At 35.7% G+C, this 26,153-nt stretch overlaps 2 protein-coding genes across 10 annotated transcripts in view; one reads left to right on the forward strand and one right to left on the reverse strand.

Annotated features, from left to right (window-relative positions):
• Positions 1–5,438, forward strand: part of MARCHF7 (membrane associated ring-CH-type finger 7) — a 50,265-nt gene extending 44,827 nt beyond the window's left edge. For 2 of the 8 annotated variants that reach the window (XR_008682092.2, XM_055397457.2), the window contains exons 8-10: positions 31–144; positions 1,554–1,602; positions 4,133–5,438. Coding sequence is in view for 4 of the 8 variants with exons in the window: in XM_055397457.2 (XP_055253432.1) it covers positions 31–144; positions 1,554–1,602; positions 4,133–4,191 (222 nt within the window). In the remaining 4 variants the exon portion in view is untranslated. The other 6 variants (XR_008682093.2, XM_055397458.2, XM_088829657.1 and 3 more) reach the window with 4 other exon arrangements.
• Positions 5,439–5,644: 206 nt separating this feature from the next.
• LOC129537730 (CD302 antigen) overlaps positions 5,645–26,153 on the reverse strand; it is a 126,787-nt gene continuing 106,278 nt past the window's right edge. For both annotated transcript variants that reach the window (XM_055397455.2, XM_088829637.1), the window contains 5 exons: positions 20,828–20,938; positions 12,584–12,700; positions 11,658–11,831; positions 9,565–9,591; positions 5,645–8,363 (listed from right to left, as the gene is read on the reverse strand). In XM_055397455.2, the coding sequence (XP_055253430.2) occupies positions 8,161–8,363; positions 9,565–9,591; positions 11,658–11,831; positions 12,584–12,700; positions 20,828–20,938 (632 nt within the window). In that variant the 3' untranslated portion in view covers positions 5,645–8,160. The remainder of the gene's footprint in view (positions 8,364–9,564; positions 9,592–11,657; positions 11,832–12,583; positions 12,701–20,827; positions 20,939–26,153) is intronic.

The following is a 26,153-nucleotide window of genomic DNA, read 5'->3' on the forward strand; positions in this document are numbered from 1 at the left end:
ATCTTTTTCTCGTTTGCTTCCCTCTTGAAGGCTGAGTATGAGTTTATCAGCTCTGGTCTCTACCTAGTTGTGTTATTGCACTTGTGCGAACAAAGCTTTTCTGATATGATGGGAAATACGAATGAACCAAGCACACGTGTCCGAGTAAGTAACCTTGGAGCAGGGGGAAAGGGAGGATATGATGCAACACTTATTTGCATTGGAAGACAGATTGTTTTATATGTTCACACACTATTTCCTTGGGAAGTTCCTATATTAAAAGCTTTCTTAAAGATACTGTAGTTTTAATAGAAATTACTGTCTCTATCAAGGAGCATAATATTTTCATAAAGCTGTTTTAAAAAAGAAGTAATTTTCTAGCTCTTGAAGTTAATTGGAATATATGTCAGTGAGAAACAGGGACTTGGAAGTACTAAGGAAAATGCTCATTTTAATTAAAAAACAAGACTTAGTGTTATAACTTAGAAACCTGATACCGAACTCCAAAAACTGAAACAGTATGGGAAACTAACTTCATTTTATTCGTTATTATCCTATGAAAGATTACCACTCTAGTAGTTTTTAAGCATCTGTATTTCAAACTACTTACAATTTAGACTATTTGGTGTTTACCCTGTACACTATTGCCTTAGTTTAACATGTAAGAAAGTTGTTTGTTAGGTATTTTTAATTAAATGGTACTATTATGGAAATTTATACTCTACTGCCTTGCCATTTTATGTAGCAGGGACTAGAGTCTACATGTCATTACAGTAGCTTTCTGAACACCTGGTTCTTGAAATATCTTCCATAAATATATCCTTCAAACAGTTTTTTTATACAAATGTTCTCTTTGGTGATAAAAATTTAGTAGTTTATGGTGAGGTATAACATTTCTGTTATATTTTGAAAATTATCAAATAACAAATTCAGTGTATATGGATAGAACTTTTTTTGTAATCATGTAAACATTATTTCTACTAGCCAATTGTTAATTTTTATCATTCAGAGAAAAGAGAAGGAATTCTCAAAAGCTTTCAGAATTTGAGCAAAGATCTCTTGATTTCTAAAAAGGCAACTTGTCTCTTCAGAATAAATGAAACATGTAAATTAATATCTGTTGAATTCATGCCTTTGTAAAAGGTATATACATTTAAAGTACAGAATCATATGTCATATTTCTAGGCAGGAAAATAATTGATTTATATTTTAAACTGACCACTAATAATCATTTGTTTCCAAATTGCAAAGGATTAATTTTCTCCATAGTTTGTGGAAGTGTTATGTTTATGCAAGAACACAATGGTATGCATTGAATAAGGTTATTGCTATCTGCTCCCAGTTTCTATATGATTAATACATGATTTCTACATAACTGATAATGATACATAAGGCGTTTTAAAAAGTCATATCATTAAAAGCTTGTAATTTTTGATGTGGGGGATGAAAGACCCCCCCTATTTAAAGGCTTAAAATTGCTTGATTTTTAAGTAGAAATGAATCTCTTATACTGATTCTCTCTAGATCCATTTGCTACATTTAAACTACTGTATTTCTTTCTGCATTGTTTCTAGTTTATTAACCTTGCAAGAACTCTTCAGGCACATATGGAAGATCTCGAAAGTAGGTGGAATTTCCCCTCCCCAGTCTTGTTGAATTTACTTTTGCAAATTAAACCTATAGAGCAAAACCCAACTATATATACTCTTTCTACCAAATTAGAGCTTCATTTATAGGCTTAATAATACCAGAATAATTGATTTTGGAAAGATGGGTTGGGTAACTGACATTAGGTCTATAGAATATCTTTTAAATTGCGTTAATTTTAATGTATAGAAGGATATTATTTTAACCATCAGTATTTTGGTTTTATTTAAAATAAAAATACATATTTAATCACCTAATTTTAACACTTCAAATGTTAACACTTTTTTAAGAAGACATGTTTAACTACTAATCAAAACACACTTCTTAATTGGCTAGATATTTTATTTTGTGTATGAAATTTTGTTATTTAGCTTCGTTAGATCATAAAAGGTGTTCCCTGGGTTTATATACAGTTCCAGGAAAATAGGAGTGAAAGAGTCCTAATTCTGAGTCCCTAACAGAAGCCACAGTTTTTTGTTTTTTTTGTTTTTTTGTTTTTTTTGCTCCTTGTTCAGGTCCTCATGGACCTTTAATAGACAGCCAGCTACGCCAGCAGCTCCAATCTCTTAAGATCACGTTCCAGCTTTAGGACTTCTGCCTGGGCTCCTTTGTGAAGGCACTTAATGCCCAAATCTTTACAGGCATCTGCACAGCTTAACCTCTTCTCAAAGTCCTACAATCTCCAGGGTGCTTCATACCAGGTGGGCACAGATATTGGTGGCTCTGGAACAGTTCTTGGGAATCCAAGATTACCCTATTTAGCTATTGTGCTTTTTTACCCAAAGCAATTGGCTCTCCCCATGATCAGATTCCAGTACACTCTTTGAAGTGTTTTAAATATGTTTTCTCCAGTTGATTATCTTCTATACTCACCTTTAAAATACTTGGACTATTATATGTAGTCTGTGTAATGTTTTACCTTTAGAGACAATTTAGCATCCTTTGAAGTAAGGTTTCAGAAGGACCTAATCCTCCTCTAATTCCTTGAATATTCTTAGGCATGGGTTTTTGTCATTGAGTTTGTACAATTTTAAGTTTTAAAGGATTTAGAGCTGCAGTTAGGTGATACAGTTTCACAATTTTGGTTAGTATGTGTGGAAATGGTATGTAAAGGAATCAAAATGGTATAATAAAGTGGGACTTCATTGAGTGTAAATCTTTTTTTCCTTCATACCTTCTTAGTTCAGGTCCATCATGTTGGCTAATACAAAGATCTCTCTCTTTTTTGTAAGTTATAATATATATTTTGTCAAATGTGATGAGAGTAATCTGTTGCAGTGTACATTTACCCAGATTGCTGTTTATTTTTTTACTAATGTTCTTATTTAGAATTTAGTTTTTTAAGCATGTGAAAGAGAGGGAAAAGATGAAATTGAAATATGTATTTCCAAACTCAGGGTGAAAGATGTGGGTGTTACTAGTTGACTCCTAAATACCAGAGTTTTGACTAAATTTTCTTCTGTAGAGTTAATCCAGTAGAAAACAGAAATTCTCTGAAAAACTATTTTATTTTTTAGTTTGACATTTCTCCATGACATATATAAAACTTAAGTGTAGGATTCTACTCCTCGTAATTAAGTATATGCTTGGTATCATTTATTTAAAATGAATTTAAAATTTCTGCAAGGTATTTTATATGGAGACTTAAGTTTCATCTGTACATGTTACATGATTTTTTTCTTGTTGATTGCATTTGCTGGGTGCTCTTAAATTGTCCAGTATTAAATACAAGAGTGTACATTTATCTTTTCTGCTCTTGATAATAGGGGAAATGCTGGTTAGATGTTTAGTGAATTTCCATTTTCCTTCACATGCAGTTTATATAGTCTTACACTTACTATGTCCTAAGACATTCAAGAATGTTTTCTATTAAACTCTAAAATAAATTGAGGTCAGAACTGTTGCAAGAGTGATGAGTCTTTGACAACATGGAGGCATAGAAATACTCTCAACAAAAGGTTTTATCCAGTTATTTTAACTTCGGCTGTATCTATATAAAGCTTTTTTGACTAAAGAGAACTTTTTCTTGGCATTGTATAGACAGCTCTGATGTAAATTGCAAGAACACCCATAACCTATTATTCTATTTCTATGTACATTTTTTTTTTTCCATTCTCATCGGATACATCAAACATGCAGCGGTAATAAGCCAGATTCTCCTCAGGTGTGTGAGAGCACTTGCCTTAAGTTTACTCTTTGTCTAGCGTATTTATCATTAGCTGTTATGGACACAAACTGATCTCAGGAACTTTTTAGATGTTCTTGAACCACATTTTAAAACATTTTCATTTTCATAAAAACTAACATAACAAAAAGTTGTGGGGGTGGGGGCCTTGTGGCTAGGCACTACCCTAATGCAGTCATCATAATTTATCATTTTGACCAAACAGTATATAATAAATTGGGATTTTTGTTTTATAAATCTTTGCTGTTCTGGCTTCATACTTACACTTCCATTCTCATCCCCCTTAAAATCATTCTTGATCATCCTGTTTTCTTTCAACAGCTTCAGAAGATGATTCTGAAGAAGATGGAGACCATAACAGAACATTTGATATTGCCTAACTTCATATAAGACAAATGGATCATCTGTGAACAAGTGTTATTAAAACTGGCAATTAAGTATGAGTTAATTTTGTGGGGAAATGTCTGTTGAATATATTATCTTTATAGAATGAATATATATATTCATATATACACATTATGCATGTATATATATGTTCATTCTCAAGTGTTACTGAATTAAAATTCTGCTGGACCTTTAACATGGCCAGTGAATCTAATGTTTATAAACTGGTAATTAAAAGTATTTTTCTTTTAATGAGTGGGGAAAGTATTACCCTTGTTTTAAATAAGCAATGTTGACAACCCTTTTTTGTGTTCTGATTACTGTAGTTATATTTATGAAGAAAGGTTGCTGTTTTGGTCTCTTGTTAGTGGTTAAAGTGGGACAAAATAGGCTTTCAAAATAAATTGCCAGATGGCACCTAATTATTTTCATTTTTAAAATGCCTTAAGTTGCAGTCTCAGTTTCCTAATCATTTGCTTCCAGTGTTTAAAAAAAAATGAGGAGAAAGTTAAGAGCATTATATTAGGTTTCCAAATTTAATTTGAATTCTAAATTCACTTAGCAGTAAAATCTAATTTTCTAAAAAAATATATAAAAATAAAGTGTACAAATGATGGATAAATTTTTGTATTGATTTGGAAAATGCAGATTATATTTGATAGACCATAGTATGTAGTATGTAGATATTCCTTTTAGGAATATTGCAGCTCTAAATTATATCAGAATTGCTAGCCAAATGCTGTTTGGTTTAAAAAATTATTGCAGTCTCAAGTTAATGAGATACTTTTAAGGCCCACATTCAGAGTTTAAAACACTGGTTTTCATTGTGTTTTTTAGTGTTGTCACTTCTTATACGATATAAATAACCTGTTTGGATCCTGGTTGTTTTTAACTGTTCCTTGGTAATTCTAAACCTTTGTTTGATGACTTAATATTTTTCACTACCTTTAGAGAAGAGATGAACATTACCTATTCACCATGGCTAGATTTACACTGTGGTCCTGAGTTGTGTATACATCCATAACACTGTATATTTTCTTCATTAGCACCCTTAGGATACACTTTAAAATGCCTTCAGGTGGTTTCAGGTTAAGTAAAGTCTATGTCAGACTACTTTTTCAGAATCTAAATAGAAACTATGTAATTTCCCAAATGTGAATCAACAGTTTGCTCACTTTCAGTCAGACTGTTGGTCTTAATGTAAAACTTTGGCTTGAAATAAAGTGCATACTGACTTACTTTATAGTTTGAAATGTTTCCTTTTAAACTGGTACTCAAAGAAGCCTTCAGATGTCATAGCCAAGAATCTTAGTTTCAAATTCCATTTTATATGAAAAGAACCGTTTCTAAACATTTGCTCAGCTTCTGCCTGTTATCTTTGCATTGCCTTCCTTAAAGCAGATAATGCGAAATTTAAGGGTACAAGCATCAGTATCTATACTACAGGTCTTTGCTTTGAATTCAAAACATTTATGCTTTTAATAGAATTCAGTATGAAAATGTAATGTCTCCTTAACCTAAAAAATTTATTTAAAAATTTTAAGTAAATGGTAGAATACATTCCATTGGTATGCATACAGTTTATTTATAGTTTTGCTAAATTAACTGCTAAATGACAGATATACAATGACTTGCTGCTGCTGCTAAGTCGCTTCAGTCATGTCCGACTCTGCGACCCCAGTGACTTGAGCTTTATAGTATTCTTATAGTTCATTAGTACTACTTAGTATTTCAGTATTATATAAGCTAATAAAATGTAAATGTGAATTCGAGGAAATAAGAAAAATCTTTCATTGGTTATCATTTTTTAGGTTCTGAACAAAATAGAGATCATACAATATTCAAATTCCTAAGAATTTAAGAATACAAATTTTTAATAAAATGTTAAAAGTAAATGGTAACTAAAAGAAATGATAGTAACAACAGTTACCAAAGCTAAGAATTACATTGTCATTATTAGATAGACTCAAGATGTTTGAAGAAAAGGAGTTTATACATTCTGAGTGTAAACAGGCATGCTTATGTTATTACTAATATTAAAAATAAATACAGACTTGAATTATCCGTTTATCTGTTGAACAATGAATAGACACAAAGACCTGTTACAGATGTTTAAATATATAAAGAGAATTAAGATTTAGCACTGCATTACCAGGGCCTTTTAAGGACTTGTTTGAAATCAAACATGACAAATCAAGTCACGTAGAACAACCATTTTGGTAGAGCTGCCATTAGGTAGAAGTTTTTGAAAGAAATTATTAGTTATGTAGAAGTGGAATGGGAGACTGGAACATCATTTTCCAGTGAAACTTTCTATCATAATGGAAATATTGCCAAATATGGTAGCTACTAACTGCAAGTGATCTGAGCATTTGAAATATGGCTAGTGTTAATTGAGGAAGTGAACTTTAAATTGCCACGTGTGGCCGGTGGCTACTGAAATATATATTATAAATATTTGTGATAGAAAGTTTTAAGAACAGAAAGAAAGTTGGTCTTAATTCTTAAAGGATTGGTAGAATTTTAGTTAGAAAAGCAGGAAGGAATTCCAGTCTAATGTTCACGATTAATAGCCCTGTTAATACTCTTAATAAAATAGACATCTCGGTCAATAACACAAAATCTCAATCTTACAAAACATAATTGCGTAGTAACACCTAGTATAAAACCGGTTCTTTAGTATGACAGTCACATACATTATCACTTTGTAGTTATTCACATCTTGTTAAAAAAAAAAACTGCCATTAATTGTGATGGATGATTCTGCTTCATGGTGGCCAGTGGAAACAGGTGTCACAAGCTAGGACTTTGTTGTCACTGGTTAAGTTTGAGAGAGTGTCTCTACCTATGAAAAGTATTCCCATAAAATGACTGATGGGATATGCATTAGGGAGAGATTTACTTTCCTTGCACTTGCAAGTTTCTTCATATAGTAAATACAATTTTGTTAAGTACATACCTTATCTTTTCTAATAATGTTAAGTTATAAAAGTTGCTGAAGAACTCATTCTTGCTTCAGCTTTACTGCATTTTCATTTTTTACCACCAAATGATTCTGTCTTAAAATGTACAATATATGTAAAACTTGAACATCATCACTACAGTAGTATGTAGTTCTTCTCTGTAGTTATTCTTACACAGTTTTCATGTCATTGAAATACTTCATTGAGGCTTGGGGAGCATGAGATAGGAACAGATATGGTAGGATATGACAGCAGGAGAAAAATCCTTAAAGGGCTTTATACATTACCCATATGTCAGCCTCCTCCACACCTTCCTGGTATGATATGGCTGTAATTTTTTTTGCTTCACAAAATCTTACTGAGATCCTGACAATTTATGATCAGTGCTAAATACTGTTAATGCTGTGATCCAAAACAGTGTTCTAAAAATTATTAAAATTATATAATTATATGGCATATGGGGTGTTAAAATCTGTAAAATTTTCTGCATCTAATACATTTAAATCCTAAAGGGAGGATAGATGTATTAGAGGAATTATCAGAGTAACCAAGTGATATCTAAATGAGAATCTTTTAAGGTTAGGTGTATTCTCCATATCCTGTTGGTAAAGGAACAAGACAATAGAAATTGCTAAAGATCTGGTGATTGTTAAAACTAGTGGTAAGTAGAATTTTTTTTCAACTCAGTGGGAGGAAGATAGAGGAGGTAAGACAAGTGGACTGAATTTTTATTTTTACTTGCTTTCCTTAATTCAAGTGAAAGATGCACTTGGGAGGGGGTTAAAACCGTTACATTATATCCAAAGTTGTTACTCCTTTTGTTTTTATAATGATCCTAAATATAAATTTCGTCATGATCAGTGATTACATAAGAATAGTGAATGTTACTGGAATAAGGTAATATATCATAAAAACTAATTTTCATTGTCAGGTTTTATATTGAAATCTTGCAGAGGAATTACTGAAAGGTATTTGATGTGTTAATCTGACATTTCCAAAATCTTAGTTAAATTGAATATCATATTCGTTTTCCTCTGCAACCACTAAAACACAGTCATCATTATAAGGTGATTGGTGTGCAGATGAAAAAACTGTGGTGAAACCAGAATCCAAACTTCTTTTGTACAAGAACCAAACAACTGCTCCCAAAACTGTCAAAATTACTGTGCTAGCAATCACCAAAGCTGATACCAAAATGCGGTTATCTGAAAAAGAAAGACAAAATATGGGAAATCGGGATATACAAGTTGCTAGTATTGCTTTCTGGGGAGCATAACTATAGTTTGATCACTTAAATATTTACCTGTTTTTGAGAATTTGTCACATTGGTTAGAAAAACAATGTTTATTACTATCAATATTTATATTTCTTAGCTTGAATAACTGGCATACTTAAAAATTTGAAGTAGACTTTGCAGGTCTCCACTCTACTTTTAAGACTCTGAAATAGAAATTATCCACACTAAGTTTCACTCTGTGTTTCAGTTTGCATATATCCTTTTATGTTCTCCAAACTATATATGTATACATAGTTTAAAATTCTTATTTCTACAAGGCATGTAATGAAAATATCATACTACTACTCCCTATTACTATTACCCTTAATTACCATTCCTCAAAGCATCTACTCCTGTTACTACTTTTTAAAAATTGTGGTAAAATATGCAAAACAAAATTTATCATCTTAACCATTTTTAAGTGTACAGCTCAGTAGCATTAAGTACATTCACATTGTTGTGCTATGTCACCACCATACATCCACAGAACTTCATCTTGCAAACCTAAACATTAACTCCCCATTCCCCACTCTCCCTAGCCCCTGGCCAGTGCCATTCTACCTTCTGTCTCTGAAGTTGACTACTCTGGGCATTTAATGTAATTAGAGTTACACAGTGTCCTTTTGTGACTGGCCTTATTTCACTTAGCGTAGTGTCCTCCAGGTTCATGCCTGTTGCAGAGTTGCCTTTTTAAGGCTGAATAGTATTCCATACCATGTTTTGCTTACCCAAATCTGTTGATGAACATTTGATCTGGTTCCACCTTCCTGGCTACTGAGAATAATGCTGCTATAAACATGGTTGTTTAAATATATGTTCAAGTCCCTGCTTTCACATCCTTTGGGGACATAACCAGAAATGGATTGCTGGATCATACAATAACTTAATGGGAGTATCAATAAGGATATGTTATTTGTTATTTTAAAAAATATTCATACATAACTTGCAGATATATTTAAAAAGTCTTATTATTAAGCTAAGAAACCTTTCTACCTTCTTATAAAAGTTCTACTTTACATTGTTATATAGTTAATATTTAAAGAGGTCTTTAATACTATTCAGTACTTTAATACGCTAGAATCTTAATGTATTCTTACATATGGGAAAATGTAACAAAAGACCATACTTACCTGTTAAATATTTCTTTTCATATGGGACTGGAATACAAAAGGAAATCATCATTAACATGCCTTATTCTAAGATTGATTTTTAAATACTCTCAAAGTAAAACAAACCTTTCTGTTACTAGCTTAGCATTAATATTCTTTATATTGTTTGGTCATGTGTCTGTATTTGTTTTTAACTTAGTTTTTTAAAATAAAAAAAATGTAGAGGACTAAAAAATGCATTAGCTCAAAAAGTGGAAAAAGTAAGGAAACAAAAAGACAATGTGATGAAGTGAGGGAAACAAGATGGCTTGGGTTGGAAAGTGTGGAAACATAATAAAAGTAAAGAATACAGCTGTGACCTTACCTCATACAGGTTTTCTCACTATTTATGATGTTTTGAAGTTATAGTTTATTTAAAACTTTGGCTTATATATAATGAAACACTGGGCTGGATGAAGCACAAGCTGGAATCAAGATTGCCGGGAGAAATAACAATAACCTCAGATATGCAGATGACACCACCCTTATGGCAGAAAGTGAAGAACTAAAGAGCCTCTTGATGAAAGTGAAAGAGGAGAGTGAAAAAGTTGGCTTAAAGCTCAACATTCAGAAAACTAAGATCATGGCATCTGGTCCCATCGCTTCATGGGAAACTGTGGCTGACTTTATTTTGGGGGGCTCCAAAATCACTGCAGATGGTGATTGCAGCCACGAAATTAAAAGACGCTTACTTCTTGGAAGGAAAGAGATGACCAACCTAGACAGCATATTAAAAAGCAGAGACATTAATTTGTCAACAAAGGTCCATCTAGTCAAGGCTATGGTTTTCCAGTGGTCATATGTGGATGTGAGAGTTGGACTATAAAGAAAGCTGAGCACCAAAGAATTGATGCTTTTGAACTGTGGTGCTGGAGAAGACTCGAGAGTCCCTTGGACTGCAAGGAGATCCAGCCAGTCCATCCTAAAGGAGATCAGTCCTGGGTGTTCATTTGGAAGGACTGATGTTGAAGCTGAAACTCCAGTACTCTGGCCACCTGATGTGAAGAGCTGACTCATTGGAAAAGACCCTGATGCTGGGAAAGATTGAGGGCAGGAGGAGAAGGGGACAACAGAGGATGAGATGGTTGGATGGCATCACTGACTCAATGGACATGGGTTTGGGTGGACCCTTGGGGGGTTGGTGATGGACAGGGAGTTCTGGCATGCTGCAGTTCATGGGGTCTCAAAGAGTCAGACACGACTGACTGAACTGAACTGACCTGAGGCACAGTATATGAAAATTTAAAAAATCCAACAAACACTGGAAGTTGAATGCTATGACCATAAAAGTGTGACTGATTAGTCCAAAACCCTGCTGAGGAAAGTTAAAATTGTATGTGATTCCACATGTAAAGAAAGGAAATAATCAGAGGCAGATGTATAGTTTTGCTTTGCAGTTCGAGTAGAAGGGGGGAATATTAAGGATGCAATGTGGGGAGATGGCTGTTTCTTCCTTGCTTCAAGCATCCTAAAATCATATTTTGAGATTTAAATGCCTTTAATGAGAAAACAATTCTTTCTAAAACATAAAAGAACAAATCATCTAATGTTTAACAATAATATGAAAATATTGTGGGACAGGCTAATTCTGTTCATTTTAGAAAGCATTGTGATGCATAAGAAGAAAACTTATATTTTAGCCCAGAATTATAAACTATGGTATAATTTTTCTTTGTCTAATCAAGGATGTCCTTGTACTGAATCAAATTCTTTGTAAACTAACTAGAATTTTGGAATTAACCATTATTCTTCACCACTTCCACTGTTTAGTCAAATCACATCAAAGAAGCTATGATAATTCCTTTGAACAGCGTTAGAAAACTTTGACTTCATACTAGCTCTAAGAATAAGCAGAAAGAATTAAAAGTATGCCTGATTCACATGATCTGGTCCTACCTCTAATGTAATAGGATTACATATTTGCCTGCTAAGAGTCTTGAGTGCAAACCAACCTAATCATCTTCTGAAATCTTACTTCCTTTATATATTGAGGCACACAACTCAAAGTTATTTAAAACCCAGCCCTGCTTTCCCCACCCTTGTTAGCATGGAAAAAGGCCTTCAGTTATACTTACTAGCTGCTTTACAAAGGGTTCCTTCCACAGAAGAAACTTCACAGTTTCCTTTTTTCCAATCACCTGTCTCGGTGTGCAAAAAGGCACAGGTGTCAACTAGCTCCTCACCATCTTCTTGGTCTGACCACTTAACAAATGTCATATTTGATTTATCAAACCACTTGAAACTGGCATCTGTCAATTAAGGAATATTTTAACATTATGACAGTATAAATGTGTTAAAGTCAAAGAAAAGGGTCTAGCTATTTTTATTTTTTGATTATGGCTTGTAGAATCTCCATTCCCTGACGGGATTGAACCCAGGCACTCAGCTTTGAAAGCGTGGAGTCCTAACCACTGGACCACCAGGGATTTCTTGGGTCTAGATTTAAAGGTGGGAAGTTACTAAGGTATGTCTGATCTAAACTTGATTGTAGGACTTAAATTGGAAGAATATATCCTATACACAGACAAGAGATACTAGTTCAAGAAGGTTCTGAAGAAGATCCCATTTTTTATTGAACGTATACTTTTCATGGAGGAATAATCATAGGTGAAATATTAATGGTAACCTTAGTAATTGCATTTGATTTTGAAAATAGTTATATATGTACTTTTTTATTTTCAATAGTGACAATAAATACATTTCTACAATTCTATAATATTACCTTGATAGTTTTCTATCCTACTGTTGATACTACTACCAATATTTATTACTCTACCATATTACAAAAATACTGAGTCTTGAATCATATTTTGAAAGAATCAACTTTAGCTCTCATATGGGACACACATTGAGCTGTTCAGGGAAATGCTGTGGTACATGAGTGCATACTGAAAATACAGTACCTGGAAGCTGCAGGAAATAACAACTTGAACTAGAGAAATGAAGCATCTAAAAGTTACTGCTAACATTAAGAAAGAATGTAAATGTAAATATCACTTACCATCTGTGTCAAAAAACATGCCTAATAAGATATCAGCTGGGTCTTTCCATTGCTTTTTCAAAGTATCCAGTATAAAAGCATTTTCTTCTTCATTATGTATGCTTATCATGTCTGCTCCTGAAATTATTTTAGGGAGAGGAAGTCATCATGTTCTCCAAATCAATGAAAATCACATGAAGCCTATACAGATTATACGTTACTATAAAGAAGGAAAGTTATGACCAACCTAGACAGCATATTAAAAACCAGAGACATTACTTTGCCAACAAAGGTCCATCTAGTCAAGTGGTCATGTATGGATGTGAGAGTTGGACTATGAAGAAAGCTGATCGCCGAAGAATTGATGATTTTGAACTGTGGTGTTGGAGAAGACTCTTGAGAGTCCCTTGGACTGCAAGGAGATCAGTCCTGGGTGTTCATTGGAAGTACTGATGTTGAAGCTAAAACTCAATACTTTGGCCACCTCATATGAAGAGCTGACTCATTTGAAAAGACCCTGATGCTGGGAAAGATTCAGGGCGGGAGGAGAAGGGGATGACAGAGGATGATACAGTTGGATGACATCACCGACTCGATGGACCTGAGTTTGGGTAAACAGGAATTGGTGATGGACAGGGAGGCCTGGTGTGCTGCGATTCATGGGGTTGCAGAGTCGGACACGACTGAACTGAACTGATAGTACATAAGTACATATACTTTTGTTATTGTTGTTTGGTCGTTAAGAAGTGTCCAACCTTTTGTGACCGCATGGACTAGCCTGCCAGGCTTCTCTGTCCGTGGAATTTTTGAGGCAAGAATACTGGAGTGAGTTGCCATTTCCTTCTCCAGGGGATATTCTCAACCCAGGGATTGAACCCACATCTGTCTCCTGCATTGCTGGTGATTCTTTACCACTGAGCCATCTGGGAAGCCCCACATATACTTTTACACCCTTTTTTTTAAGAAAAAATAGCTTGGAAATGTCATGCACATTCCTGAAAAGACAATAAACTCATGAGAAAAGTAAAATGATAATATGATAAACTGAATCATACCTTTTATTTCATTCACCTAGGATTAGTGATCTCATAAACAACATGGAAACGGAAAATCATGGGAAGGCTTAAGCAGGAAAACATACTTTCTGCAACTCTCAACTTTTACTATCCCTTTCTCTAGTCTTCATGGCCCCTCCTGCCCTCAATTCACATTTATAGGGAGGAGTAGCTCTGACATTAATGAGGATAGCTGAAAAGTCCCAGGGCAACTTGCCAGAACAGTCCCAAGACCTAACAAAGTTCAAGTAACAAGCAGTTGCTGACCTGCCTCACTTAACTGACCACTATGTGCCTGCTGCCTGAAGCCTACCCCTTCCTGTATTTTCCTCTGTGGTCATCCTTAGAAAACTCCTGCTTAGGGAAAGTGATAAAGGAGGTCCTTTTTCCTTGTTCTCAGTGGATAGCTGATTTTTCCTGGGAGACTCACCTGGTTCAAGAGCAACAGTCATATATATATATATATATACCTTATGTCTCACAAATATTTTTTATCCTTTTAATTTCATTCTACATACAATTCTACATTCTACATACAATTTCATTCTACATACATATAATTTCATTCTACATACAATTCTACATTCTATAAAATATGAGCACTTCACTTTTCCCAGATATATTTAATCTTATTTCTTAACCCAAGAAAGATGCTCTTGCAAATTAAAAAAATCTTTCCACTGTCTTAATTGGATATTACTTTGGAGAAAACACTAATAATGGAGTTAGTTTCTCTCATGACATTGTATGATTTTTTTAAGTGAAAATAATAAATGACATCAAAGCTTATAGCAACCAGAAATCTGGCGGGGAAGATACATCTAACTCCTGGGGAATATACATCTAACTCCTGGGGAATATACATCCTTTTAGCTATACTCAGCTACGTGAGCAATTAGCATCAAAATGTTCCTAAGAAACATGACTTTCCAGTCTCAGTAACTTTACAAGTTTAAATTTTCCTAATTTTCCAAGGAGAAGTCATTGATCCTACACTTTTTTAAGTTATCGTGGAAGTTTTGGGTACTACAACTAATTCAAATACTACATAGATAAGGAAGTCTTCTACTATTAAATTCTTCCAAAATTATCCTGACTTAAAGACTCCTGAAAACTTCAGAATGGTTTCTTGGATCATAAAAAAAGACTCCTGAAAACTCCAGAATGGTTTCTTGGATCAGTGGCTCTCCAACTATGAAAGTGAAAGTAACTCAGTCTCATCAAACTCTTTGGGACCCCATGGACTCAGGTCAGAATACTGCAGTGGACAGCCGTTCTCTTCTCCAAGGGATCTTCCCAACCCAGGGATCGAACCGGGGTCTCCCACATTGCAGGCAGGTTCTTTACCAACTAAACTATTAGAGAAGCACTATAGTGTGCACCAGAATCACCTAGGGGGCTTCCCTGGTGATGCAGATGGTAAAGAATCTGCAAGGCAAGAGACATGGGTTTGATCCTTGGGTCAGGAAGATACCCTGGAGAAGGGAATGGCAACCCACTCCAGTATTCTTAATTGGAGAATTCCATGCACAGAGGAGCAGGGCAGGCTGCAGTCCATGGAGTGGCAGAGTCGGACGTGACTGAGCAACTAACACTTTGATTTTCAGAATCTCCTACAGAGGGCTTGTTAAAAGTGTTAGGTCCTACACCAGAGTTTCTGATCCAGTTGGAGTAACATGGAGCCTGAGAATTTACATTCTGAACCAGTTCCCAGGTGACACTGATGCTGTCACTGAGAATTATAGGAAACTTACTATGATGACTCTAAAAATCCATAATTTTTTGGTAATTAACAGATAACTGGAGATAAGAGTGCTTTTAGCTCATGACATCGTAAGAAAAATTTGTATCAGATGATTACTTTTACATCTTTTAAAAGAAGCTTAAAAAATAAATGTAACTATAAGAAAAAGAAAATTATAGGACTTAAAATCTCTCCCCAAACATACCATATTATGTTAAAGAAGAAAATCACAAACTAGGCAGACTAGCTCTATTATGAATAAAAAGGGGGAAAAACATTGTCTCAGACTGTTTAAAAGACAACAGATACAAATATAGAGAACAAAACTAGTGGTTGACAGTAGGGAGAGGGAAAAGGTCATGGGCAATATAGGGGCAGGGATTAGAGGTACCATTATGTATAAAATAAGCTACAAGGACATACTGTACAACACTGGATATAGCTAATATAGTAACTAAAAATGGAATAAAAACTTGCTTAATATTGTACACTGACTGTACTTCAATAAAAACAATTCATCCTCACAAAGGGAAATATACCACAATAAATGTGTGAATATGCAATTAATTTCACTAGTAAAGGAGTGAAAATTAAAATAAGCAATTTCAGAAGATTAAACAGTGTAGATTAAACAGTGCTTACTTAGAGTGGAGAAAAACAGGAACTCATAAGTGGATGGTTGGAGAAAAATTAGTTAAAAACCTTTTTGGATACAATTTTGCAAGATGTATGGAAAGCCCTACATAAAAGTATACATCTTTGACCCAGCAATCCTGAACAATTTATGCTAAGACAATCACTGGTTCTGCTCAAATAGGCACAGTCATTAATGTTCATCACATTTATGACACTAGAAGATTGGAAATAATTTAATAACCAATATTACAGAATTAAATCAATTATGGCATATCTGAAGAATTGATGCTTTGGAACTGTGGTGTTGGAGAAGACTCTTGAGACACCCTTAGACAGCAAGGAGATCAAACCAGTCAATCCTAAAGGAAATCAATCCTGAATGTTCATTAGAAGGACTGATGCTGAAGCTGAAGCTCCAATACTTAGGCCACCTGATGAAAAGAGCTGACTCACTGGAAAAGACCCTGATGCTGGGAAAGACTGAAGGTAGGAGAAGGGAACGCCAGAGGATGAGATGGTTGGATGGCATCACTGACTCAATGGATATGAGCTTTAGCAAGCTCCAGGAGATGGTGAAGGACAGGGAAGTCTGGCCTGCTGCAGTCTGTGGGGTCGCAAAGAGTCAGACATGAATGAGCAACTGAACAACAATGGCATATCCATATAGAGAAGTATCGTGCAGTTATTAGGAAATATACATTCTATATTTATTGCTATGGAAAGACATTTTTAAGGGAAATAAGATTATGAAACAGTTTGCTTAATATAACCCCTCTCTATATATGTATGTACATATATACATACACACATATGGAATGTATATTATAGTCATGTATGATGTGAGAACGGGACCATAAAGAAGGCTGAGCATCAAAACTGATGCTTTCAAAGTATGGTGCTGGAGAAGACTTGAGAGTCCCATGGACAGCAAGGAGATCAAATCAGTCTATCCTAAAGGAAATCAACCCTGAATATTCACTGGAAGGACTGATGCTGAAGCTGAAGCTCCAATATTTTGGCCACCTCATGCGAAGAGTTGACTCATTGGAAAAGACCCTGATGCTGGCAAAGACTGAGGGCAGGAGGAGAAGGAGGTGACAGAGGATGAGATGGTTTGGTGGCACTCAATGGACATGAGTTTGAGGAAGCTCTGGGAGACAGTGAAGGACAGGGAAGCCTGGCATGCTGCAGTCCATGGGGCCGCAATATGGGCTTCCCAGGTGGTGTGAGTGGTAAAGAATTTGCTTGCCAATGCAAGATATGTAAGAGATGCAGGTTTGATCCCTGGGTCAGGAAAATGAGCTGGAGTAGAAAATGGCAACCCACTCCAGCCTAGAGAATCCCATGGACAGAGAAGCCTGGCAGGCTACAGTCCACAGGGTGACAAAGAGTTGGACACAACTAAAGTGAGTTAGCACATAGATATATGTATGTATCAAACATTTACTAAAATACATCTGCCTAGGGGTTTGGAAGTCTAGAATGATACTTAGCAAAATGTTAACAGTCATTACATTTCCTTGTGTGTGTTCAGTCAGGATGGTACAATTTAGGGTAATTTTATTTTTAAAATATTTACATATGTTCTTCTATATAGTGACTGTGAAAGAATTTTTAAAAGAAAAGAAAAAGACTGACCTTTAATCAATGCTTTAGTCCAAAGCTAGAATTTAGCAAGGTTTTCTTTCTCAGCCACAGCTCCATTGTTAAAAATTCTAGAATTTTTTAATCAATTTTGCTATTATCACCTCCTGTTTGTTAAATGTCACGCACACTTTTAATCTGTTTTACCCTACTAGTACCAAATTTACTTGTACTAATTTATGAAATGTAACCAAAGTGCCATTTTAGAAAAAATTCTCGAGAAATATTTAACTAGGTTATAGTTTAGGCTTAAGTGTTCAGAGATGCGATTTTCATCCTTTTCTCTGACCTTGTGTCAGCCAATGGAACGTGAATGATTTTTAACAGTGCAATTTAAGTAAATACTACACAAATTACTATGTCAGGCAAAAAAGACACACTCATTTTCTTTAACGAATGACAGCATAAGTCCCTGAAGAATGCATGTACTCAAGTAAAAAAAGAATTCTTTTTTAGTGCATAACCAGTAATGCTACCTACTGAGATGTAATTTGGGTCTTTCATTCTTTTAATGGCTAGTAACATAGCTTATACACAAATCACAAAAAGGAAAGACTGAAAATACTTATTGATTCTATTATAAAGAAAATAGCTAAATCAAAGGTAAATGTGAAAACAGGTAAATGTTGCAAAATAAGAAAAATTTTAGGCTCTCACAGATATTTTCCTATATGAATGATAACAGTACCCCAAATAAGTATAATAAAAGTAACATCAAGTAAATTAGCACAGAGCACTGGGACTATTTCTAAATATAGCTTTCAGCTATATTTAGTCCAAAAAATAACAAGTCACTTATTTTCTATACCCCTAAATATAGGTTTAAGATAGGACTTGGTATAGTCCTACAATATGTGAAGAGTTTATAAATCCAAATGTAAATATCCTTGTATTCTTCTTTTCCTTCTTCATATATAGCAAACACTGAATTCATGTTTCCCTACTGTTACAAACCACCTACTGTTCTAAACACTACCCTAGGCAAAAAAAGTAATGGTAATATTAATTAATTTTAGCTAATTTTCTGATTTATCAATAAAATGGGTATTTCCATAGTGGAAGCAAATGTAGAGGATTTATCAAATAAATGATGACATTACCAAAAATGTGTAAGAAATTTAAAAATTCACATCAATAAGACAAACTGAATTTATAAATTTTTAACTGGGATAAAGACATTTTTATTTAGACATAAAATCAACTTTATAAGCAAATTTGTAACCAACAATTGAAAATCCCTAAATGGCTACTTTGCTTTGAACAAATAGAGTTAACGGACTTCAAAATAAGTAATTAAAAATCAGGCCTCAAAATTGCTGGGTGTTTTTAATTTCGTTTTGCTTCATTTATTAAAGAAAAACAGCAAATACAATTAACTTCGTTTAGTTGACTGCAGAGGAAGTCAGTCAACAAGTAAAAGCTCTGCCTCTGTAGTGAATGTGGTTGCTTAACTGCTGAACATAAGTATCAAAGCTAGACAATGAAATCTAATGATGTGGTTCATACAAACTAACAGGAGTATAGAACACATCTTGTCTTGGCTCTGAGCCTCCAATATAATCTATTACTTGAAATCTGTGTTTTTGTCTAAGTATACCCAATATGGCTTTTTAAAAAGAGACAGAAAATAGTTGTGGGAGAAAACACCACTTAAAAAATCTTGTAAGACCCGCAAAATTCCTATTATTCCATTTCCTTGGAGTGAAACCATACTGGCATGTTGGAAATGTCTTGTCTTCAAAGAGCCAATGTTCAACACCATTTAGCAAATAAGAAAAATGATAAATATGTATTGAGCGTTCCATGGCACTTCATAGGGTTTAAAACTGCTATGCCTACATTTATTCCTAAGAAAAACAATAAATATGTATTGAGTAGTATTGACATGTCTTAGGATTTAAAACTCCTATGCTTACATTTATTCCTTCTATAATAAGTGAATATGATTCTAATTAAAGCACCCTAAAGCAATTTGATATTGTTCCAAAATGTTACATTGGTGGGTTGTCAGAATTGTGTTTTTTAGGTAAAGGGCATTTTAATTTTTTTTTTTTTTTTGGCCATGTCCTGCAGCATGGGGGATCTCAGTTCCCTGACCAGGGATTGAACCTCTGTCTCCTGCATTGGGAGCACTGTACTGCTGGGGAATTCCTGGTAAAGGGTACTTTTAAATGCTGATGTTATGAATATGCTTAAGAGAAAATTTAGTGAAATAATCAAGGGATTTTTGGATCTCACACAATAATAGAAAGCACTTTTAAATAATCAAGGACTCTCATGTCACGATCATAGGTATCTCAGTTGAAAAAGATGTTAATTGACACTATAGTTTTAGTTTGAGCTGACAAGTATCACAATTAGAGGCTCAACAAGGATGCACTTTGGGCCAAACAGCCAAATATATAAAGAACACTCAAGCACAGCTTTTTAAAAAATGACATTTTTATTTAAAATATTTCACAATGTGAAATTATATTTCCCAGAGAATACTGAGCAAATCATGTAGCAAATAGCCTTTTTCTCATTTTTATTTAACAGTATACAAAATCCCCCTGCCAATGAAGGAGACTCAGGTTCTATCCCTGGGTTGGGAAGATCCCCTGGAGAATGAAATGGGGTCACAAAAGAGTGGGACACGACGTAGCGACTGAACAACAACAGATTCTTCCATACCACATGTCACAATACCATGTGATCTGACATCTGCCCACACTGCATGCCTGAAACAGTACTTTCAGGGCAGAAAGACAGAGTGATTAAGAACGCTGTTCCTAAAATCAGACAATCCCTGGTACGAACTTGGCTCTGCCAATTATTTCCTATTCAACCTTGAACAAATATTTGAACTAGTTTTATTCTCTTGATTAAAGAAGGCAAATAAACTTCCTGACAGTTTGCTGCAATAATTAAAGCCAGAAAAAGTGTATTAAGTGCTTAAGAACAGTGCCTGACACAGATTACTCACATCAAATACACACTGCTCTTGTCACTCTTCTTTGAGCAGGGTTGTCCAACAACTGACTTCCAACTCGAGTTTACCCCAGTTCCACTGCATATCTTGCATATTATAGAATAAAAGTTGTTACAAGGACCAAAGGTAAAAAGTAAGACACAACAAACCATTTTTTTAAAGAAATTAGTGAACATTCTTAACTGATCTGTGAAAAAACAAAATAAACTCCTTACCATGATTAGTACACTGATTTCTGACATCCTCTATGCTTTCAACTTTGATGGCTTCTTGAAGAAAAATGTAACAACTGTCTTGGAACTGAACCCAGGTGGATGAAGGGCAGTCTATGTGGAAAAAGAGAAACACTGTTAAGTAACTTGAAAATGAGAATATCATGAACTCCTAAAGATATGAGATATTAAATTTTCATAGAAAAAAGAATGGCTATTTCCATAACATTTACTAGTTATTGACACCTTCGGGTTTATATCTGCCACCTCTCTGTTTGTTTTCTATCTGTCCTACTTGATTTATGTTCTTTTTCTTCCCTTGTTGTCTTTTTGGATTATTAAACAATTTTATATTCTATTTCTCTTTTAGCTTATTAACTATATATTCTTTAATTTTTTTTCCTATAGTGGGTACCCTGAAAATTATACCATGCAATCTTGATTTATTAGTACTGAAAATAAATGAGTACTTTTACCATTTCCTAGACACTCTAGGATCTTAAAATAGTTTAACTTCCCTCCTTTTGTGCTATTGTTCTGTTACTATTTTGCATGGTCAGTGTTCGTTTAAACACATATTTACCTTCTCTGTTGCTTTTCATTCTTATATATTTGAATTACTTATTTGAATAATTTTCTGTCTGCCTGAATAAACCCTTTTAGTGTTTCTTTAAGGGTAGGTCTACTACAAATTCCCTCAATTTGTGATTTTCTGTAAATGTCTTTATATTTTCTTCCCACTTAGATATTTTTGAAAATAAATTCTTGAAAGGAAGCTTATTTTTCATTGAAGATGTAATTTTACTGTTTCGGCTTCTATCATTCCTATTGAGAAATCAAATGTCAGTCTGATGGTTGCTCTTTGGTGACTGCTTTCAAGATTTTCTTTGTCTTTGATTTTTAGTAGCTTGACAGTAGTATCTCTAGTATTTTTTTGAATCCTACTAAGAATGCAACACAACTATTGAATCTATGGCTTTCTTTTCATTGCTCACTTTTGCAAAGTTCTTGGCCATCATCATCACTTTCAATAATGCTTTTCCACTCTCTTTCTCCTCCATTTCTGGGGCTCAAAATACATATATGTTAGATTTCACATGTCTGCTTCATTGACTATGCCAAAGCCTTTGACTGTGTCGATCACAGTAAACTGTGGAAAATCCTGAAAGAGATGGGAATACCAGACCACCTGACCTGCCTCTTGAGAAACTTGTATGCAGGTCAGGAAGCAACAGTCAGAACTGTACATGGAACAACAGACTGGTTCCAAAGAGGAAAAGGAGTAAGTCAAGGCTGTATATTGTCACCTTGCTTATTTAACTTACATGCAGAGTACATCATGAGGAACGCTGGGCTGGAAGAAGCACAAGCTGGAATCAAGATTGCCGGGAGAAATATCAATAACCTCAGATATGCAGATGACACCACCCTTATGGCAGAAAGTGAAGAGGAACTCAAAAGCCTCTTGATGAAAGTGAAAGAGGAGAGTGAAAAGGTTGGCTTGAAGCTCAACATTCAGAAAACAAAGATCATGGCATCTGGTCCCATCACTTCATGGGAAATAGATGGAAAAACAGTGGAAACAGTGTCAGACTTTATTTTTTTGGGCTCCAAAATCACTGCGGATGGTGATTGCAGCCATGAAATTAAAAGACGTCTTCTCCTTGGAAGGAAAGTTATGAGCAACCTTGATAGTATATTAAAAAGCAGAGACATTACTTTGCCAACAAAGGTCCATCTAGTCAAGGCTATGGTTTTTCCCGTGGTCATGTATGGATGTGAGAGTTGGACTGTGAAGAAAGCTGATCGCCGAAGAATTGATGCTTTTGAACTGTGGTGTTGGAGAAGACCTTTGAGAGTCCCTTGGACTGCAAGGAGATCCAACCAGTCTATTCTAAAGGCGATCAATCCTGGGTGTTCATTGGAAGGACTGATGCTAAAGCTGAAACTGCAATACTTTGGCCACCTCATGTGACGAGTTGACTCACTGGAAAAGACTCTGAAGCTGGGAAAGGTTGGGGGCGGGAGGAGAAGGGGACGACCGAGAATGAGATGGCTGGATGGCATCACCAACTCTGTGGACATGAGTTTGAGTGAACTCCGGGAGTTGGTGATGGACAGGGAGGCCTGGTGTGCTGTGATTCATGGGGTCGCGGAGAGTCGGACACAACTGAGCGACTGAACTGAACTGAATATGTTCACTTTGTTCCTTTCTATTTTTAATGCCTTTGGCACTCCATATCATAATCTTGTTCTTTATGGTGTACTAGGTGATGGACAGGGAGGCCTGGCGTGCTGTGATTCATGGTGTTGCAAAGAGTGGGACACAACTGAGCAACTGAACTGAACTGAACTGAACCTACTCTTTGGGCTTTCCCAGTGGCTCAGTGGTAAAGAATCTGCCTGTGATGCAGAAGATGCAGGAAACTTGGGTTCGATCCCTGGGTTGGAAAGATCCCTTGGAGAAGGAAATGGCAACCCACTCTAGTATTTTTGCCTGGGAAATCCCATGGACAGAGGAGCCCGGCAGGCTACAGTCCATGGGGTCTCAAGAGTCAGACACAACTTAGTGACTAAGCTGCTGCTGCTAAGTCGCTTCAGTCGTGTCTGACTCTGTGCGACCCCACAGACAGCATCCCACCAAGCTTCCCTGTCCCTGGGATTCTCCAGGCAAGAACAGTGGAGTGGGTTGCTATTTCCTTCTCCAATGCATGAAAGTGAAAGTGAAGTCGCTCAGTCGCATCCGACTCTCAGGGACCCCGTGGACTGCAGCCTACCAGGCTCCTCCGTCCATGGGATTTTCCAAGCAAGAGTACTGGAGTGGGCTGCTATTGCCTTCTCTGAGCGACTGAGCACACACACATATACAGTCTACTCTTCAGTTTTTAACAAATCTGCTGTTAAACCTATCTACTGACTTCATAATGTCAGCTATTTTTCAGTTACACAATTTCCATTTGTACTTTTATAGATTCTGAGTCTCTGGTGAAATTCTCAACCTTATAAATGTTCTCGAACTTATTACAGTTATTTTGAAGTTCATTTTTGAAAATTCTAATTTCTGGATTACCTATTGGCCTCTTTTTATTTATTTTCCCAGCTTTGGCCTGTTTTGTTATGCCTGGTAGTTTTTGTTTTCTTTTTTAAATATCAAATACCAGATACTCTGCAGGAAAAATTTCACAGTATCGGGTATTTGATATGTAAAATAAAAAAAATTGTGGAGGCTCGAGTGATGTCATTCTCCCCTAGAAAGTATCCTGACACGCAGCTGGCATACTGAAGATTATTTAAATACAATCAAGGGTTGATTCCACCTGAGGGAGCTGTTACAATCTCTGTGAGGCCCAATACCCATGGATTCCAAGTGAAGCCTGGAGATTAGCTAGCGTCTCTCCTCTTTGGTAAGTACAAACTCAAATTTTTGTCTCATTAATACCGTGATAATGCCAAAAACTCTGCTCTCTTTTTAGCTCCTTAAAATGTGGACAATTCTTCTAAAGGGAAAGTTATACACAGGATAGTGGGCTCACATCAACAAGCTGCCTAAACAGCTCTCTGATGCCTGCAAATACCATTATTACAGAATTTCATCTAGATTTTCCAGTTGTATTTTGGGGAGTATTAGTGGAGTCCCACTTCACTAGAGTCAGAAGCAGAATCCCCTCTTTCACACTTCTGAGCAAGTTATTGATAACTGTCACTACCATCATCCATCCAACAATCACTGGCTGAGCAACTTCCGTGTGTCAGAGATAACAGTCAGTACCAAGGAGTAAGGATAAAAGGATTTAAGGCAGTGGTCCCCAGCCTTTTGGCACCAGGGACTGGTTTTGTGGAAAACAGTTTTTCCACAGACTGGGGCAGGCTGGGGTAGGGGGCGGTGAGGTGAGTATGGTGGGCAGGGGGTGGTTTCAGGATGATTCAAACGAATTATATTTATTGTGTATCTTATTTCTATTATCATTAAATCAGCTCCACCTCTCATTATTAGATCCTGGAGGTTGGGGACCTCTGATTAAAGGGGAATGAGTGCTACACTTAAAGTGTTCAGGCTGCTAGGAGAGTCAGACACATACACATATCAAAGGTATGAGAGGTTAAATGTTATCAAACTATAGAAGAAAAAAGTAACTTGCTCCCCTGGTGGCTCAGATGGTAAAGAATCTGCCTGCAATCAGGAGACCCCGGGTTCGGTGAGATCCCCTGGAGAAGGGAATGACAACCCACTCCAGTATTCTTGCCTGGGAAACCCCATGTACAAAGGAGCTTGGCAGGCTACAGTTCATGGGGTCACAAAGAGACAGACGTGGCTGAGTAAGCACACACACAGACAAATAAAGAGTAAGGAAACATTTCAAAAAGGAGGTAATATTTGAGCTGCAATTCACAGGATAACTTTACCATGTGGAAAAGGAGAAAGATGAAGAAATCCCAGGTAGAGAGACCACCATAAAAACCACAATGAGAGGAGTCACATATTCGCTGAATGGGTTAACTAGGCAGGTCTCTCCCGCCCCCACACTCCTGCCATCACATGTTTTCTGTATTAAGACATGATAGAGAAAAAAAAAGCAGTCATTTCCAGAATGAAACTCAAATTGAAAGTCAAGAGGGCATATACTCTGAATTGCAAACTTTGACTTTTGTATTTTTCTTCTCCTATTTTCTTCTGATTCCCTTTGTTGCTTTTCCTTTAGTCTTACAGAATTTTAAAAAATGGAAATAGAAACAAACTCCATTTCCACATTTAATGCCACTTGAAACACCTTACATATCACTGAAAATTCTTGGACCATGGGCTGAGAAATGCTCTTGTGTATTATTTCTAGTTAAAGCTGCTGCTGCTGCTAAGTTGCTTCAGTCGTGTCCAACTCTGTGCAACCTCATAGATGGCAGCCCATCAGGCTCCCCCGTCCCTGGGATTCTCCAGGCAAGAACACTGGAGTGGGCTGCCATTTCCTTCTCCAATGCATGAAAGTGAAAAGTGAAAGTGAAGTCGCTCAGTCGTGTCCAACTCTTAGCGACCCCATGGACTGTAGCCTACCAGGCTCCTCCGTCCATGGGATTTTCCAGGCAAGAGTACTGGAGTGGGTCACCATTGCCTAGGTGTAACTAGTCAAAGTTACACATAGGATTTTGTAATGATGATAAATAAGAATATAAAAATAATTTTTGAAACATTGTTTAAATGGAATAAAGCATGTCTATTAAGTATATAAAATGTAATTAACATCAAGTGAAGTGAAACTTATAAATTGTTTCTTTGTACACTTGTATTGGGTTGGCCAAAAAGTTGACTCAGTTTTTTCCACACGATCTTACTGAA

The sequence above is a fragment of the Moschus berezovskii genome, chromosome 2 (assembly GCF_049115385.1).
Source record: "Moschus berezovskii isolate FMDL1 chromosome 2, NW_MosBer_1.0, whole genome shotgun sequence".
NCBI classification, from domain to species: Eukaryota; Metazoa; Chordata; class Mammalia; order Artiodactyla; family Moschidae; genus Moschus; species Moschus berezovskii.